This window comes from Pituophis catenifer, unplaced genomic scaffold (genome assembly GCF_029215685.1).
Source record: "Pituophis catenifer annectens isolate HBS135680 unplaced genomic scaffold, rPitCat1.0.hap2 SCAF_3, whole genome shotgun sequence".
Lineage (NCBI taxonomy): Eukaryota > Metazoa > Chordata > Lepidosauria > Squamata > Colubridae > Pituophis > Pituophis catenifer.
Genome location: NW_027256883.1, coordinates 180,934,088 through 180,953,826, shown reverse-complemented (window position 1 = coordinate 180,953,826; position 19,739 = coordinate 180,934,088). Strand labels below are relative to the sequence as shown.

Here is a 19,739-nt window from a genome sequence, read left to right as displayed (position 1 = left end):
TTATTCTCTGTCTGACAACTCAAAGCATCACCGATTAAAGACTGATTTTTTTTCTTTACAAGGAGCATATTTTAAAATATCAATTTTCATTACATCTCTAATAAGAGTTTTCCTACCATCAGAATCCACTGGATCTTCCACTTCTTCTGTATAATTTACTTCTGTTCTCACATAGGTAGTTGAGTAAATTAAGGAAAATAAATATAGCTACCATACAATTAGATTGCAATGCAATTATTTCATCTATGGAAGAAAACTAGATAATGAAAAATTCAAAGACTATCATTTATTAGAAAAAGGTCTAATAAAAAAAGAATATCAACTGAACTAACAGGAAAAAATTGCCCTCTTCAAAGTATTTATTTTTTATTAGCAAATCATTCAGATACATCTTTACATTACAAATAAAATAAGACTATCAACATTAGAAAATGTGTAAAATACTGTATGTACAAACCATTATTAAAAAGATCTAAATATATCAATAGTGCAGCATGGTCTAAGAGTAGTAATATCAACCTAATCATTTTTTACTTTCTGGCAAAAATATACCATGTATTCACTTAAACTTTCTAGCAAAAGAATCAGCCTTCAGCTTCAGCTCAACCCTCTCCTTAATTACATCCTTCAGTCCCATAGTTACAGCAGAAGCGGTATGTTTCAGGTTCTGTCCATTATGAAATATCACCTGATGAGATCCAGGTTATTTAGTATCTATCAACTTTTATAGACACTATCAACTAGTGTCTATCAACATGGAATGCTAACAGCAGCCTTATATGAAAGGCAGCATTCACTAAGTCACAAGAGACAATTTGAAAGCCTTTGGGGAAAATATTTTAAATAGATCTTTTGGATTCTTGATTATAATCTCTAAACTATATTAGTATCTATCAACTTTTCTCCCTTTCAAGGAAATTCATGCTTATTGCAAACCAAAGCAAAAAGGGTATAAGGCTGCACTTTCTGTAAGTGTATTCCAAACAATAGGAAGAATCTGTTGCATAGAGGAAATCATGTGTCTTGGGTAGTTTTTCACTAAAGCTGTCACTGCCTGCAGGAAGAAAAACAGAGCATTAGAATTAATAACATGCTTTTATTTATAATATTACTATTTTTCTTTAAGCGCTATTCTAACACTATATTTATATTTCTTCCTCTCGAGAAAAGTCCTCTGCCATATAGTAGCCATTAGATGCATGCAAAACTAAGCACACTTCAGGAATTATCGCAACAACTTGTTTTGAATTTGAAACTTTTAAAAAATCAAACAAAAGTGTTACAAATTCAAAGTATTTTGCACACTACTATAACTAACCATCTGCTAAATAAATGAATGCATATATACATATTCATAGGCATGCTACATTACAGGTAGTAAGTGACCACATTGTGGTGAAGGCAAATGATGAATACCGTAAGTTACTTATTTACGTTAGATATCAGGATGCAAGTACATAAGGTCAGGATTTGCATCATAATGTTACCATGTGTAGTTGTCATTTTGATCTAATATAGTTTGCTGTTGATGCTCTGAGCACAATTAAGTTCTTGTTAGGTTTAGAAGATTTTATTAATTCTTAAGAACCCTACTGAAAATAGTCTACGTAAAAGCTCTAACAATTTTTCTGCATTAACAATTCTTAATACACAAGGGGACTTTTAGAATATACGGTCTTCTAGATTGACATGATCTGTTCTTATGCTTTTATGTTTATTGTATAATAAATATCCTGGACTATATGCCTACAGATTTATTTAATTAATGCTATTTGTCATTAATACTATTTCATAAGATATTCATGTTTGATCCCAAAAGAAATATGTTCATGCAATGAAAGGACTTCTTCTGATTTTTCTTATAGTGAATTCTTTTTGTGACAAATTAATGGTATCTCTATGTTATTAATTCCAATTATACTTTGCTCATATTATATAAAACTCAATATTGCTGTTACCTCTCATATTATACTGATGAGAATATGCAAAATCCTCATTTATGTTGCTCATGGCAACCTCAAACTCATATACAATCAGATATTGTACTTGCCTTTAGAACTTCCATTTTAAGTCCACTATCTGATGTAGGGCCATCGGGCATTTGCAAAGCCTGAACAAAGGCTTCAGTAAACTGCTGCACCACAGGGAAAATCAGAACTTTGGCTGCTCCCTATCAAAAGAAAAAGAAAAAGTATAATTAGCTCAAAAATTAGAAAAAAGGGAAGATTCAATATTTATTAATTCCATTTTTATACCTCTATTATAGAAAAATCTAACTGGCTATAATTATTATTATTTTCAAGGTCACACATAATCCTATAAGTTTCCCTTATTTGACATTCAAGTATCTTACATAAACTCAAAGCCTTCAACTAATAACTATTAGGGACTAAACAAGATTTTGGAAAGTCGTTTTGAAAAATCAGAATTATGCTGATAAAATATTAACAAACCAGGAGAAACAGTTCTTGCAAAGGCCTTATATCTACAGAAACCAGATGCTCTCATTATTCAACAAATGCTACTAAACAAAAATAATTCCAGTCAGCTCAATCCAAAGAAAAATATACATGGTTAAAATAAAGAACGCTGACTCAAATAGCTTCTAATGAAACCTTTACCTTTAATGAAATAAACCTTTGTTTTATTTTAGAAGAAACTGAGTACCTGAAATCTCTAGATAATGACGAAATCATAGATATCTGAGGGGCTTCTTGGCTCTAATCGTATCTGCCCATGTTCTGTAATTCCAGCACATGAGGAGCCCTCCATGTCCCATCTATTAAATATGTAATCTTATGGGACTGAGAAAGTGTCTTTTCTGTTGTGGTCCCCCTCTGGAACAGCATCCCCGAGAGATAAGGACTATACTCTCTTTCTTAAAGTTCCAGAAAGCTCTGAAAACCTGTGTTTGATTCCAAACCTAAGGCTGATGTATTAATAATACATTGTATTATGGTTTGTTGAAGGCCCATTTTTGTTATCTATAATATTATTTCAGTCTGGGTTATCTCTTAGCTTGGTGTTTTTATTTTTGTTGTTGTTGTTTTTCTAGCTTTGTACTCTGTCCAGATTCCATCAGAATCAAGTGGCTAATGAATTCAAATAAATACAATTTCAAATAGGGTTCAAATCACTTACTTAAACCACGCCAAAATACCATAGCAGCTGTATTCAAGTAAATCTGGCAATAGTAATCCCAGACTTTTTAATCTCTTATTTACATTAGTGTAATGATTTGTTTGAAATTTTAAATAGCTATTTTCTTTTACATTGTGCATCAGTTTATACATTTATAAACAATTTAATAAATAGGTTTCAGAATGAAAAGCCAGCATATAGCTGCCTATCTTAGAAATTACAATTGAGAAATTTATGTTTTATATTTTTATTTAGTTGTCCCACTTTTATTATTGTTATATTTTATATATTTTATAATTTTTTATAAATTAATTCAAGACAGCGAAGACACACTTCCTCGTATATTCCCCACAACAGCAACCCTTTGAGATAAACTGGGCTCAAAGAGAGAATGACTGGTCCAAAGTCACCCACCAGGCTTTCATGCCTAAAGTGGGACTAGAACTCAGTTGGCTTGTAACTTGGTTCCTTAATGACTACACTAAATTTAATGGTAAATTAAAAAATAACATTTAACAACAATAAAAACCACCAGTACCTAAACTTAAGTTTTCTTTGGTTGAATATTTCAGAAATATGTTTTACCGAAGCTGACTTATACAACACAGAGGAATCTGAGTAAATGCTTTTCAAACATAACACTTATTGGCACTCTTGATCATGTTACCAGTTTTTATGGTATCACAATGTAACATATAAGGAAATTAATAATTTACCTTTTCCAACTCTTCCATATTGCAAATCATCTGTGCACAAGTGGTGAAGATTTCTACAGCACGTGATCTTGTACGAATACCATACACCTAAGAAAAACAATCAACTATAATTGTGAAAAAGACGGAAATTGTGTTCTCAATATTTATTGTTACTTAATATTCCCTTTTACAGTTCTGTAATCCCTTAAATACCTGTTAGAATGTTTTCTAATAAAAATTAGAAAATTAAAATTAAAATTAAAAATTTTCTAATAAAAATGTTCTCAGTTCAAAACCTAAATAAAATATATTTCATTAAAAGATAATCATATAACATAAATCATATATATGCTATCCTATAACATGATCTTCTTATATGATTCTAGGATGACAGAAAAGACATTTCATTGCAGATTTTGGTTCCTGCAGCTTTTTTCCCAGACAAAGGAAAAGGATCTACTAAATGATTTAACCTAAAGGCAGATGGATTCTATTGGATGCTTTAAAGTTCTAAGAGATTTTTGGCCTCTCAAAATCCTAATTAGGATATCCATGAAGAATACTCGTGTGAATGAGAATTCATGAAAATCCTTCTAATCCTAATCAGTAGTTTCCATGGAGATTGAGGCTCTCCAATCACCATTTATACATAGAGAATAACAGTGGTGGGTTGGGCGAACTGGTAGCTGCAGCAGTGGGAGACTCCGCCCACTGCCTGGATGCTTCTGCGCATGCGCAGAAGTGCCACGCGCGAGCACGCGCACACAAGCAAACCAGTAGCAATGGGATGGAACCCGCCTCTGGAGAATAAGAAAGTGAAATATAAGTAGTCCTCAATTTACAACATTTCATTTAGTGATCAAAGTTACAATAGCACTGAAAAAAGTGTCTTATAACAATTTTTCACATTGACGACCTTTGAAGCATGGTAATGATCAAAATTCAGATGCTTGGCAACTGACTCATATTTATGAGAGTTGTAGTGTTCCAGGGTATTGTGATTAACTTTTGCAACCTTTTGACAAGCAAAGTCAATGGAGAAGCCAGGCTTACTTAACATCCATCTTACTAGCATAACAACTGCAGTGATTCACTTAACAAATGTGGCAAGAAAGGTCATAAAATAGGGCAAAATTCACTTAACTAATGTCTTGCTTAGCAACAGAAATTTTGGTCTTAATTGTGGTCACAAGTCGAGGACTACCTGCATCCCAAGCATAGCTGGACTCACTAGATTTGATCATAGTCTATGCACATATAGACTTCCTTCCGCTTGGACCTTAGCATAAAGGCCTCTATCAATCCATTTTCTTGTTGGAAACAGAAGGAAAAATCGTTTCAATAATCCCTGTATCTGTTCCTCATTTTTACAGTATAAGTTGGACTAAACTGATCATCCTCAGAACAATATCAATAAATTCATTTGAATTCAATGGTTGTTGGAATGATTAGTCAAGTCTGGTCAATGATGTGTACCCACAGCCCTGTTCCTTCCATGCTTACTGGAGGTATTCTGTATTTGGATCTGAAGAAGAAAAATACCACTAAAAGTACAGTAAATCTAAACATGCTAATATTTTATATTATTCTTACGACAGAAGAAAACAATTTTCATCCATACCTCAGCCATAGTAAAAATCTTGTACATCTCTGGAAGAATAACTGGAGCAACAAGGGGCATCTGTGTATCTGTTACCTCTCGAGTGAACTCTGCAAGATATTATACATATGCATATAATAGAGCTAAATTATGGTTTCCCAGACATATATTCAGGGAATATATCTTATTTCTATGCTGTTTATCCATTTTAACAGTATACTGATGCCCATATGGACAAAGAAAAGAATAAAAGTTTCCCTTGTAATTACATATAGTCTAGCTCTTCTAAATAACAAATCTATTTTATTTCTAGGTTCCATTATTAGAAATTATAGATGGGGGTTCATATTCAAACCTATCTTCATACATATATACATTCTTTCTACAATGAAAATCATATAAAATCATATGATCAATAAAATCATATAAAATCATTCAAGCAAATAGGCTGACTCTGATTCCGGGTTTTATTATTTATTATTAATTAGTTATTTGGTTTAAAATGGGATTTTATTGTACATGTTTCTTAACTTGTGTTCACTGCCCTGAGTCCTTCGGGAGAAGGACAGCATATAAATACATGTAATAAATAAATAATAAATAAATAAATATAAGATTAAAAAGTTCTAACTGAACTGATTATCTGCCTCATGAGAACTAGACATATATCCATAATTTATTATTATGTATTGACTCTTGTTACACAAAGGTGCATTGAAACTATTCTCTTATATTCCTCAGCTTCCTGGTTAAAGTAAAACAGATTTACACAAACTAATATGTTTGATATGAACATTCTCAGGTCTAGGAACTTCAGTCTATGAATTATTATCATCAGTAGTTGTCATTCACTCTGGATTCTTAGATACAATTTTTAACATGTATAACTTCTACTAATATAATCTGAGACATTGTTTCAAAAAAAAAATCACTGTTTGAACAGGCACATCATGGGTCGGTAACCTATAACATTGAAGCTTCATATTCACCTGAGAACATCCTGATAAAATCTAATTAAATTTCAAAGGCAGATTTTTTTTTTGTTTGTTTCTTCCTTCCTAAATTAAGGAAAAATAGGAGGCGTTCCATTCTCCCTTTCCCTCTACAACTTGCTCCAAATCACTATTTTTTAAGAGTTTAAGGATGGGAATATGATTAGGAAACCTCTGAAAGTAAATTGCTTCCGTATCCATCCTTAACACACACACATACACAAACGGCTTTCTATTCCAATTTTAATATTTTAAATCTGAAAAGAAAAAAAATGAAATACAGTATTTTGGCCAAATTGTGTCATAATCATTTGAAAGTTTCCCATCCCTGAGATAAAAATGACACAATGAGATCCAACAGAGGCAGAGTTTTCTAGCGTCTAGTGCAATTTTTCTTTTGTTTCAATGTCAATATTTACAGAAATAAAGATCATGTCACACTGGATATCTAATGATGAATTAGTGACTGTCTATTAAGGAAAACGATATTTCCCAATGATTTAATGGAATGACATATTTTTTAATTATTATACCCCAATATTGCACAACTTTTATAAAAGGCTAGGGTCAAAAATCTTTGTTTATATTAAAACGCTGTGTACTCTGTACACTATATCAGTCATTATATTAAAGTAGGAAATATTTTCTATCTTAAAAATCAAAGCAAAAAGCCAAGCCAAGGTAGTAGAATTATCCAGTTAACAGCATATAAGAAACAAATACCTGTAAGCACTCGCATAGCTCCATGCACTGCATTTAGATCTCCACTGACCAGCATTTCCATCAAGAGATTAAAAAGTTCAGGCCAAGCTTCAGGCCAGTCCCAATGTGCTATTGCTGAAACTGCATAAGCAACGCTTGAACGAACTTTGCTAATTGATTCCCTCAATCCATTGGGCAGCAGTTCCCTAATGGCAGCTTTTGCCTATGGAGAATAAAAAGAGATGAACTTAGAAATAATCTTTGTCTACACAGGACAGCAATATCTACAAGTGCCATCTCATTACTAATCAAAGGCTATCAAATATCTGGAAAAAGGTCTCCTAAGGAAACATTGCTCTCCGACTTTAAATGTCCTTTAAATTGCATAAAAAGGAAATACAGTTTCTAAGTTGTTCTACAATTGTTCTAAACTTGGGTATTGTATAATAGAGTTTTTAAAAACAGGCATTACCCTTTCTGTAGTTTCAGGAGGTCTAAACTTGTCCGATTGGGAACACCAATGAGTTTCCACATATTGTTTCAAAATCACAGATGCTAGCTATGAATAAAAAACAGAATAAAGATTTCCAGATTTATCATTTCATATGATCTTTCATCTCTTCAAAAATTCAAAGAACAGACACAACTGGTTTCAGTTACAGAGGAATGCTGCTTTTAAAGTTCTAAAGTAAGTATTAGTCATTATTTAACAAATTATACCTGCCCAGGAACTGCACTACATTATACCATAAAGCAAGATATAACTTGAAGCTGACAGAGACAAGAAACATTTTACGAATAGATGTAATGTTTTATTTAATTTAATTTAAAATTATGCTTTAATTCTTCAGTACATATTTTAATTGCAAGAATATTCCTATCTTCCTATATTCCAATAGAGTTCACTCTATTGACAGCAATTGTCTCACATCTGTATTTTAATATGATTGTCTTGACATTACTTTTTTTATTGTAATGAAATGTAACCATATATTTAAGGCTAGCTTATTTAATCTTACTTTAACCATTTAAATGTGAACTAATGTATTCACTCCGGCCTGCCAATTCTAATTCAAGAAAGTCTTAAGTATGACACATAACTGTGAGATAAACTAAGTTTAAACAAAGCTTTCTGGAAACTGACTCCTGAGCAATGCCAGCATATTCTGGGCCAGACTATTTGTGGGATTGCCTATCTCCCATTGTTTCTGCTCACCCTACCAGATTTAGCAGGGAAAGTTCCAGGTCTCTTCCATCAACAGTGCCATTATGTTGGATGTAGGAGTTGTGCTTTCCTTGCATGAACCTCCAGAAAAGCCACATGGCCCTTTTAACCTTCCAGAAAGCATTTGACCCAGGAGGTTAGGTAAGCTCTATTGGCAGGGCTCTTTGTATGGATTATTTTTCTTTTAGCTTGGGCATTGCCTTTTAAATGGTTGTGAGATGTGTGGCCATATTAGATAGATAGATAGATAGATAGATAGATAGATAGATAGATAGATAGATAGATCTTGAACTAGAGTATTTAAATGGTTTTATTTCATACAAGCTTTATTTTTTATTCTATTAAAAAATATTTTTCCAAGTTAAAACAGCTTTGTACTAGTTTGGATATTGGTTGCCCAGATTGGACCTATAGTGCAAAGAAATCAATTCATTAACCCAGTATTAGCTATTAGCATACCACACTAAAACACAGAAAATTGCTCAGTATATAAATTGTTTAAATCTTTTGAACTGATCGTTTGGAATGACTGACCTGACGAATAGCCAGTGCTCCTTGGGGATCTACAGTTAATTCTGCCAAGTGAACACCAAATTCTGAAATGGAACAAAATAAAAATCATCAGCCTAAGGACCAATGATAAATCACCATCGACTCAGGGGTTGTATAATGGTAAAGAAGCTATAGTACAATGACTTTATTCACAACCCAGCTTTATTACTTAAGAAATTCATTCCCTACATTTTTTGTTTGATTTTATGACTGTTCCCTATTGTTCATATGACATTTTTTCACCTCATAGACAATAAAGAAAGCTTACAGAAAACAGAACAAAAGCAGCGTCTATGAATTATTTAAAGAAAGTAATGTTTTCCCATTTGAAAAAATATTCTTCAATGCTGAACAAATATATGAAAGAAAAAACATCTCCAATGATATAACTTCCACAGTCATTAACTAAAAAAACTAATAAAATACATTAGGACTGAATAATCAGTCCTTTGGATGGAACAGCCACAGTAATGAATTTTCTTACCCAGTCTTTCCCAATTGGATGTCCTCTGATTGTATTCGACTACCTGTATCTTTAGGACATATTAAGGGTCTATATTTAAACTATAAGCTTTTCCTTTAGAAAAAAGGGAATATAATTCTGAATATATTTCATTTATTAAGTGTGTACTCCAACTTTCAAGGGTCTTTTGCCAAACATTTTTTTAAAAAATAGTATAGTTAAATTAGGAAAATTACAACTGAAGAACGAAAGTACATAATAAGTAAAAAATTCCTCCAATTTTCAAATTCTATTGCTACATTCTTATACATTAATGCTTAGAAGACAGAAAAGCCCAAATCAAAATAAATCAAATTGGATTATTTCCTGGTTGAAAGTGTTTGCAATAGTCTGCTACAATTCATGTCAAAATTATGAATATAGTTATCAGTAATTATCCTATAGTTTTTAGATTTCATAATAGCTAACGTGTAGTCCTGTAGGTCCTATCATAGGAACATATTCTTGACAAACTAATAAAGTCCAAAAATCTACAACCAAATTGCTCTACTCTGATTGCCTCTCATTTCTCCACTGCAACTAATATTAAAGATAATTCAAATAAAGAAAGGTAAATGTTTCCCCTGTCCAGTCATGTCTGACTCTAGGAGGTGGTGCTCATCTCCATTTCTTAGTCAAGGGAGCCAGTCTTGTCCAAAGACATTTTGATGGTAATGTGGCCACCAGGACTACTGTATATAAAATCAGCTATTTTGAATTTGATCATTTTATTGCTAAGTATATTACAATTTTCACAAGTATGTTATCATTTTTTATTCACAAAATCTCTGAAAGAATAATTCAGTTCTATAATTACAGTTCTTTAAAAAGAATCAGAAGGTGATAATAAGGATAACAACTGCATGCATGAATCACCCAAGACACAAGTTTTGTTGAGCAAATTTTCTCAATAATTATATTTTCAGGAATACTCATACTGAATAACGAAAAGCAAATCATATACTTAATTCTGATACATAGACTGTTTCCTTGTTTCCTAAAATAATTACTTAAATAATTAAATAAAGTACTATTTTTAATTTATTCTATTGGTGTTAAATATACCAAGTAATAAGAATGAGTAAGGTAAAAGAACACAGCACACATTTTTTGTATGTCATGGAAATATATCACCATTGTCTGCATTTATACAAGCCTTGTCAATCTTCACTTGGCTCCTTCAGGCTTGCCTTCTCTGAGTAAAATTGACTTAGTAGGTGCCATCTGAAAGAAATGACTAGCAGTTCCCCATTTTTGTGAAGTTAAGGGAGAACAGGATAGTACATAGTGTTTTCAATTGCAGCCAATGTGTCTGCAGCCAAACCCACACAGATTAATGTATCCTGTTATATTTCCAAATGGTTGTGAAAACTGAACTCCTTCAGGGAGCATTTGGAGGATGATGAATTCCATTACTGGATTCCTATAGTGGATATTCCCATTTTTATCCCACTGTAAGCCAATCTGTTATCAATAAGATATGAGTGTCATGCATTCAGAAAAGTTCTTTATAATTGCTGGAGCAAGTGATCAATAATATATTTCTATTTATATTTCTAGTTTTAGTATAATACAAATGTAAATTTGGTAAAAGAATACAATATATTTAACATACAGCACAAAATAAATAAATTACCTGGTTGGTTAGAAATAGCAGAACCATTTGATAGCTGTTGTGAACATAAAAATTAGATATACAAAGTTTTTGTGGTTGTGCTATGCCATTACATATACACACCATGCTATACAATCAGCGATTGCTAATAAAAATGGAAGCATGAGGTGTCTTTAAAACAACAATGTGCACAGTATCATGGAAGGGACACTATGCAATTTCATTATGATTCTACCTGCCTTCATTATATGCATCCATGTGTCTGCACACACCATATCATGCTGCACTTTTAGGAATTTTTTTTCTGTTTAATTATTTACAATACTTTAGCCTGGGAATCAGAAGGCAACAGCTTTTCTGACTAACAAATTTTATTAGGAGACAAAGGTTTCATGAGCTAACTTTTTACATCTCACTTTATCAGATGCAAACAGCGTAGAATGATCTAGAATATAGATTGGGATGAATAAATGGGAAGAAAGACAGCTTGATTATACAGATGCAGGTTATATGAGAGTGTAAACCGTAGCTCATTTAAAGTCTGTAGAGATTCTGAGTCATCCAGGTCATGGTTGTCCCAAAGGTGCTTTTTAAGGAGGCAACTGGACTTTCTTCTTCTTTTCTTTGAAGACGTTTCGCTTCTCATCCAAGAAGCTTCTTCAGCTCTGACAGAATAGTGGGAAATGGGAGGATCCTGTCAGAGCTGAAGAAGCTTCTTGGATGAGAAGCGAAATGTCTTCAAAGAAAAAAAAGAAAGAAAGTCCAGTTGCCTCCTGAAAAAGCACCTTAGCTCGTTTCTTTTTTGTGGCTTAGTGTGTCCTGCAAACCAGATCTATTTAGATTATGGCTCAAGATAGTGTGCAAATCCAGAATAGGGGCTAATTCAATAACCAAGTTAAGCATGTTGCAGTAATATCGAAGACACTGTTTTCCAGTCTCTCTTCAGGGGGTAGGGGGGGGAAACTGAAATAGGAATCTGGTACCTTCAACATTGCGGGAACAAGAAATGATTGGCTACCGGATCCTGAAATGAACCCGGAACCAAAAAAAAAAAGGAGAGGAAAAAAAAGGGAGGTGAGCTTTCCCTCCCTTCACTTTCCTTTTCAGGAATCACTCCCGCCCAGAACGGGGATCTGTCGCTCCAGCCTCGCTTGCGGCGGCAGCTTTTCCCCCTCGCCGAAGTAAAAAGGGGAGGGCAGCAACGACTGCAAAGACTGGAGGCTCAGGAGGCCACAACAGGACCCCACGGCCTTCGGTCCTAACAGCCCAGGCAAGTACCTCCAGCTCCGCTATACTTACCCTCCGTCACCTCCAGCACCTTCACCTGCTCCTCAGCTGCAGCACGAACGCCCTGCACCGGACAGAGGATCCCGTTCAGGGTCTCCACCAGCGCTTCTTTCAGTCCCTGAGCCACGGGTCCAGGCCCGCCGCCCGCCACCGCTCCCGACATCCCGCGGTATCCGCCAGGCAGCGCCGCGCTGGGCGGGAGGAAAGGCACGCAAGAAAGCCCCGTGGAAGAGCGCGGCAGAGAGAAAGAGAGAAGAGGGTGGAAAGAGAAAGAGGCGGCACCGGAGGGTCGCGGGTGGTGCCGCCACGCGCCAAACGCGCCCGCAACGACGCGCTCTCCGAGAGCGACGACTGCGAAAATCGGAGGCTGAAAGATTCCCGAAGAGCGCCCCTTCAGGCTCTTATATACGCGTTTAAAGGAGCTTTTAAAAAATCGCCTGAGGTTTTATATATATATATAAATTGTATATATGTGTATATGTGTATGTATATATGTATGTATGTATGTATGTATGTATGTATGTGTGTGTGTGTGTGTGTGTATGTATGTATGTATATATATATATATATATATATATATATATATATATATATATACATACATACATACATACATATATATATATACATACATATATATATACATACATACATATATATACATACATATATATATACATACATACATACATACATATATATATATATTTGTTTTCGTAGATTTTCACGGGTAGAGGTATGCAAGTTTTGGTGTATTCGGGTCTTTTCCCGTGTAAGATTGAGAGTATCTGACCTTTGGACGAGGTCTCACTCTCTTCTTCAGGCTGGTATCTTCTTGCTTGTGCGAGGAAAGCTTTTGTGCACAAGCATGAAGCCAAAGACACCAGCCTGAAGATGACGAGTGAGACCTCGTGGAAACGTCAGATACTCTCAATCTTACATACTCTCCACTCTTCATAAGCAATGAAACTATTTCAGCCCGAATTATCTGATACTTTTTTAAAAATGCCTTTTCCAGTTTTACCTTTGCCCATCCTAATTAGCGCTTAGCTGTGATAGAACAGATAGGACTACAGCTGAGTTGAAGATAGAAAGATGATGCTGTGTGTTGGGCTGCAGGTTGGCCCCTGCCTGTTGCCTATTTCACAAAGTAATGTGGCATATGGAAGATGATGGTGGGAAAATGAATGGGTCTACTCTTACATGCTGTGTGCTTGAAAAATAAAAATAAAAGAGCTACACCTTGTATTCCTTGAGCATCACAGCTTGCTTTCCTTATATAGATGGAGTGTCCCAATGAAACAAACCAAATGTTAAAAAGTTATATTTATGTAGTTACTTACCAAGCACATCTACATTATATCAAAGTAACCAAAATATCTTTACAATTCCCAAGGCATGTCACAACTTTTGAGCATCCTAATGTTTGGAAATTAAAACTTGAAATTTTGACACGCCGTAGGTCCCAAACATTGTTAGTACCAAAAAGAAGGCTGTAGCCCAGGGCTGTCAAACTCCCGGCCCAAGGGCCGGATACTTCACGTGCTGGCCACACCCATGCCCGCTTTAGCGAAGGGGGGGGAAAAACCTGATACATGACGTGACGCCATCATGATATGAGTTTAACACCCCTGCTGTAGCCAAATGCCTGATGACTGACATGGTATAGAAGAAATATTATATAGCAAGAACCATGATGGCGCAGTGGTTAGAATACTGTACCACAGGCTACTTCTGCTGACTGACAGCTGCCAGAAGTTCTGCAGTGCGAGTTCAAGGTTGACTCAGCTTTCCATCCTTCTGAGGTTAGTAAAATGAGGACCCAGATTGTTGAGGGCAATATGATGACACTATAAACCCCTTAGAGAGGGCTGTAAAGTACTGTTAAGCGGTATATAAGTCTACGTCAGTAGATGTATAGATGGCAAATAATTCTCATCAATGAGTAGATTCATTTCAGTTTATTATCTAGCTGCATTTTAAGTAAGCCTCTTGATTTGTCCTGATTTTTTTAAAGTGAAAAATGAGAGCACACCATAAAGGAATGTAAAGCGTATTTGGTGTATGGATACTTAACATTTACCGTGTTTTTCAGACAATAAGACGCACCAGACTATAAGGCACCTAGATTTACAGGAGTGGAAAAAAAGTTTTTGGCCTCCACACATCGCGTTTTCACCTTCCCCGGCCCCCAGAAGCACTCTGCAGTGCTCCGCATGTCCCATTTTTGCCAAAAATGGGCCTGTTTTTGGCCTGCTTCTGGGGGCCGGGCGAAAACGTGACATGGAGGTTTGGGAGGCCAAAACCAGGCCCATATTCGGTCGATAAGATGCACTGAAATTTTCAGTCACTTTTGGGGGGGGGAGGGAGTGCATCTTATACTCCGAAAAATATGGTAATTTTTTTGCTGATTTTTTTGAGAATGTAGCAGTCTAGGTCTTTCCTGAAGAAAATAAGATTTCATACACAGAAAAGTAAAAATAGCAATGTCCCTCTCCCTTTCCTCATTCTTCCTTCCAGAAAGGTTTTTTATCAACTCTTTTCCATATTTCAGGAGGATATGATTAAGCACTGAAAGGATTTTATAGTAAAACTAAAATTCTGTTGGGTGATACTTTCAGTTATCTAATTCCATGGGCAAAACGTGCATTTCATTCAAATTCAACCTGTGCCAATGAACAGACAATTACGTACATAATTTATTTTATAACAAGGTTAAAAATATTAAGTATTAGCAAAGACATGTTGAATGTGGCCTTCAATCAATATTTGCACTGATTCGAGTTTATCAACAGTGGTTGATATTATTAGCATTTCCTTTCCTCTACCTAATCAGCAGTGAGCTATGATAAGAAGTGCTGATAGGACCACAGCTGAGTCAAAGGCAGGATAGAAAACCTTTTACAGCCTAATACAGGGGTGTCAAACTCGCATCGTCATGTTGTCGTCACGTGACGTTATCGCGACTTCCCTTCACTAAAATGGGCGGGCCGCAAGTTTGATACCCCTTGCCTAATACGACAAAACAGTTCCTTTAAATGTATTTCCTCAGAAGAGAGCAGTTTTGTTTTATCAGCATCCTTATAGTCAAAAATTCAAGCAATTCCTTCAGAATTCTGCAATATTACAGTGTCTCTTTACATATAAACAATTTTTCTCCAGGGAATCAGGGAGACCATTACTCTGTATTATCCTGCCTCAAGTAAGCAAGCATTTCTTTGTAGCAATCACAAAATTAATGTTTTCCTTTATATTGCTGTTCTGGAGGAGCTTGGGAGTATCAAATACTTGGTAAAATGAAATTTTCTAATGTTGATTGTACATTTTGATACTTTCTTTTTTGACGCATAGGTTGTCTTCCTTTGCCAGGACACTTCACCCCCAGGACTAGAAGCAATTTCCTTCCCCTGAGAAAATTAAGCTGTCTTGACATCACACCTTAAAAATAGTATTGTTTGAGAACTAAGGTATTTATAGAATTGAAGAGTGACTACTTTGATTTTCAAAGTGCTGATTCCTCTAAAACAGTGTTTCTCAACCTTAGCAATTCTATGACATGTGGACTTCAACTCCCAGAATTCCCCAGCCAGCAAGTCTGACTAGGGAATTCTGGGAGTTGAAGTCTGCACATCTTAGATTTGGCAAGGTTGAGAAACACTGCTCTAAAATATCTAACAGCCACTTTCATAAATACTATCACTTCAAGGTGCATAGAATTTGTGGAAGGAGCAAATCTCAAAATTAGAAATTACAATGTTTTTTTCAAAAATGTCCATGTGGACATGACTGAGATCAGTATTCCTTTGTGGCAATAATCGTAGAGGGATTTTAACCCTTTGTCTTTTCCATTGTTTGATTTTTTTTTAGTATATTCACATATTTATTTTGTCATGTTTATGTAGTGTATATTGGAAGTGGTGACCCTTTGATAGCGGTATGCAATAAAATTTCATTTTAATGTATGCCGATTAGTGTACATTTAAAGTGAGAATAAAGTTATTCTAAGTCTATATTTCTTGTATTGTTGGAAAGTTCCTGCTCTCAGCAATCTTGTAGCTCGGATTTCTTAAGTGGCAATTATATGCCTGCTTTTTTCCTGAGATGAATGGATCACAGGTGCTACTTGAATACTTTCTATCCCAATTAGGTAGAAGCTGCTTACTTATGGGTCAGTATTGTGATTGTGAAGACACCAGATAAGAGGAAGAAAGCAAGCATATTTCATGCACAGGGATGTAGAAAAGAACATAATCCAATATAAGAAGGAGAACTTGAGTTCTAAAATGCTGCAAAAGAAGTACAAAGCCCTTAATATAATTAGGAATGACATTTGAGATTTCGTTTCTTAGAAAAGTGCATTCATCTTAGGTTTTGGATTTAACATTTATCATAAATTTGATCCTGTTGTATATATATTTTCTTATATGTTGTTTTAAGAGTTCAAAAATTTGAATCTTGCTTTTTCAAAAAGAAACTTTTCAACTCGATTATATTGATAACAAATGCACTCATCTACTAGTAAAAATATTTTCTCCCAAATTATAGTCCAATGCTTTCAAAGGATAAACGAATTTAAAATGGGATTTATTTTCACAAGTCGAAATCATGTGAGCCCTTTGTTGTTTCAAAGATCAAAGCTTTTTAGTTATGTGCAAGTATCCATTTTATCTTTGCTCCTTGGTTTTTGCTTAGACATTTTTCTTTTACTTAGTTTTTATATGACCCAACTTCCAATGACTCCTGGAGGGTCACAAAAACATGTATAAAACAATAAAACACAGAAATAAAAGAAATAGATGACAAAAGTAGAAACAAATGCACCTACTCCTTAAAAGTAGCTACACCTATCTTAGCCAAGTGCCTGGGTGAGGAATCAAGTCTTCAAAGCTCTCCATAAAATATCAGTGTGAAAAGTAGTGTGAAAAGTCACCCTGCTCTTGGGAAGGAATCCTCATTCCAAAGGACAGATGATGTGACAGAGAAGGCAGGCTTCCAGGTCTGATAGGTGGAATTGTTTAAAAGGAACCTGGAGAACATCAACACTGCTGACTGACACTGTATCCAGACAGATATTAGAAGATAGGTGGTCCCACAAGTAATCAGATCATATGCCATATAGCTCTTTATAGGTAGCAAACAGCATATTCAGTTGCACCCAGAAGCAATGATGTTACAAAGGCATATTGAAGTATGCTTATTATTGCCTGTGCTGCTGCATTCTGGACCAAGTGAAGCTTCTGGATGGTCTTCAAAGACAGCCCCATGTAGAATGCATTGTAATAATCAAGTCACAGGATAACCAGGACACAAGTGGTCATCTGAACAGCATCCTAATTTGAATACAATAAAATTAGTTCACCAGGTGCAAAAGCTTCCCTGGTCACAGCTATAACTTACTAATTAAGTGATATGAGTCCAGGAAGGTCCCCAGATTGTGCATCCAAGATTAAAGATGGAATTTGCTAATATTTAGGTAGCCCAAATCCAACAGCCTTCAAGCACTGAAACAATCTTGAAAGTTTTTTTTCTTCTTCCATTGCATTTATATCCCACATTTCCTTTGAAAGTTCCCAACCATATATTTAGCAATATCGTTTCATGTTATTATCCCTAAAAAAGCCAAAACGTAGATTGGGCTGAGAGTGAATGAATGGCCTAAAGGCACCAAGTAAGTAATATAAACATGTAAGGATTTGAACCTGTGTCATATAACTCTACAATACCTGAATTCTTTATCTTTATCTTGACCAATGCAGCATTTTTTCTTCTTCCACATTATATTCAGATAGAACTACTGATCTAACACAGCCTGTTTCTAAGAATCATTTACCTGATCTTAGGCATATTTGTGTCTACTATAGGTAAGAACCATCATACAATTGTACAAGATTGACCACATATTTGTCACAAGATAACAAACTACCAAGTTTGTCCCATAGGTGACCTACAAGGAATCTTTTGTCTGATTTTTTTTTTAAAAATAAGGCTTGCCAGGATGAAAAAGAGTAATTAATCTGAATATGAAGTAGCATAGATCCTTTTAAAAATATTGTGTGAAAAAGTGCCATAAAAGTGGCTGCAATTCAACTTCTGTAAAGACACCAGTGTTGAATTTTGTAACATAACCATTTGTTTATTCCACAATATAAACTGCAACATTTGATACAAGCTACCAAAAAAGAAAAAGCCAAAATACAGCTGTGGCCATTACTTTACAGAGCTTTCCTGTCTCCTACATCGCTAGTGTCATCAGTGATACTAGAACCTAAACATTTGCTTTCTGTACATTAACCAATGCTAAAAGCACCATCACGCTGTTTGGAATTATAATTCCAGTCACTGAAAGCAGACACAGAAGTTATTGCTCAGATAAATAAATCTAGTCTACAAAATCAAAATGAAGGAAATCTAACATTTTTAAAAATGTTCAAGGGTAAACAGGGATTTCTTCAAAAAGAGAATTATGGGGATGCTTAGTGCACTGCTTTGCACCTAAACAGAGCTGATTTAAGTGTGCTGGTAAATTCCAAAGAGGTAATTGAATGCTATACATGAAAAGGTGCACATCTTGATGCCTTCCAAACTGGCGAAAACCCCCAGACCAAAAGAGTCAGCATTTCAAACCTTAATAACCACAAACAGTTTAAAGAATAAAAATACAAAAGTGTCAAATTGTTTTAAGTCTGAAAAAATGATCCCATGAGGACAGAAGTAGCACCATTTGCAGTGTGGCTCTAAAACCAGCCCAGTGGCTTTATGGAGAAAAATCTCTTTCTCTTCTACAGTCCTGAATGATCATCAAATGATTTACTTTCGATATGGAGAATCCTTTCTGGTACAGCTTGTACAAATATAGTCTTCTTTTTCTGCCATCTCTGGAGAAACACCCACACACACTTGATGAAACCACTGGTTGCAGCAGCCATCACACTGGACCCAGTCCACCTAGAGAGAAAAAATCCAGAAAAGTCCTCAATATATAGCATTATTATTATATATGTCTGTTTATACTGTCAAAATTTCAACAATGCAATATATGTCATGCTACCCACTAGGCTTAGTTCTGAATACTATGCCTTAAGAAAGAGATAGATAACTAAGATCCTCCAACAGTATAGAAAACGAAATGCTAATTTTCTATAGATATAAAATGAACCACGTGGAAGTATTATTATTTAAGAGACTAAAATCATTCTAATGGTCTTAAAATGTGAGATATAGATTACAGGTGAATGCGAGAAGAAATTTGTTGATGATAAAAGCAGCTTAACAATGAACTAGCTATCAGGATAGCTGGTTTTGCCCTTCAACGAAAATTTGTGAACAGATGGGGCAGTTATTAAAAAATAACTTAACTCTGAATTCCCTTAATTAAGTAGGGCAATGGAATAGATAACCTACAAGAGCCTGTTAATATTATCCTTCTAT

General features: G+C 35.0%; 2 protein-coding genes across 4 annotated transcripts in view; both read right to left on the bottom strand.

Annotated features, from left to right (window-relative positions):
- IPO9 (importin 9) overlaps positions 1 to 12,607 on the bottom strand; it is a 30,273-nt gene extending 17,666 nt beyond the window's left edge. Inside the window, exons 1-9 of the mRNA XM_070941615.1 lie at positions 12,324 to 12,607; positions 8,890 to 8,951; positions 7,603 to 7,689; positions 7,152 to 7,353; positions 5,458 to 5,546; positions 3,858 to 3,944; positions 2,047 to 2,170; positions 954 to 1,050; positions 117 to 175 (exon numbers count right to left, since the gene is read on the bottom strand). Of these exons, the coding sequence (XP_070797716.1) occupies positions 117 to 175; positions 954 to 1,050; positions 2,047 to 2,170; positions 3,858 to 3,944; positions 5,458 to 5,546; positions 7,152 to 7,353; positions 7,603 to 7,689; positions 8,890 to 8,951; positions 12,324 to 12,474 (958 nt within the window). The 5' untranslated portion in view covers positions 12,475 to 12,607. The remainder of the gene's footprint in view (positions 1 to 116; positions 176 to 953; positions 1,051 to 2,046; positions 2,171 to 3,857; positions 3,945 to 5,457; positions 5,547 to 7,151; positions 7,354 to 7,602; positions 7,690 to 8,889; positions 8,952 to 12,323) is intronic.
- A 5,811-nt stretch (positions 12,608 to 18,418) lies between these two features.
- The window catches only part of KDM5B (lysine demethylase 5B), a 58,234-nt gene continuing 56,913 nt past the window's right edge, over positions 18,419 to 19,739 (bottom strand). For all 3 annotated transcript variants that reach the window (XM_070941611.1, XM_070941614.1, XM_070941613.1), the window contains one exon: positions 18,419 to 19,256. In XM_070941611.1, coding sequence (XP_070797712.1) covers positions 19,119 to 19,256 — 138 coding nt within the window. In that variant the 3' untranslated portion in view covers positions 18,419 to 19,118. The remainder of the gene's footprint in view (positions 19,257 to 19,739) is intronic.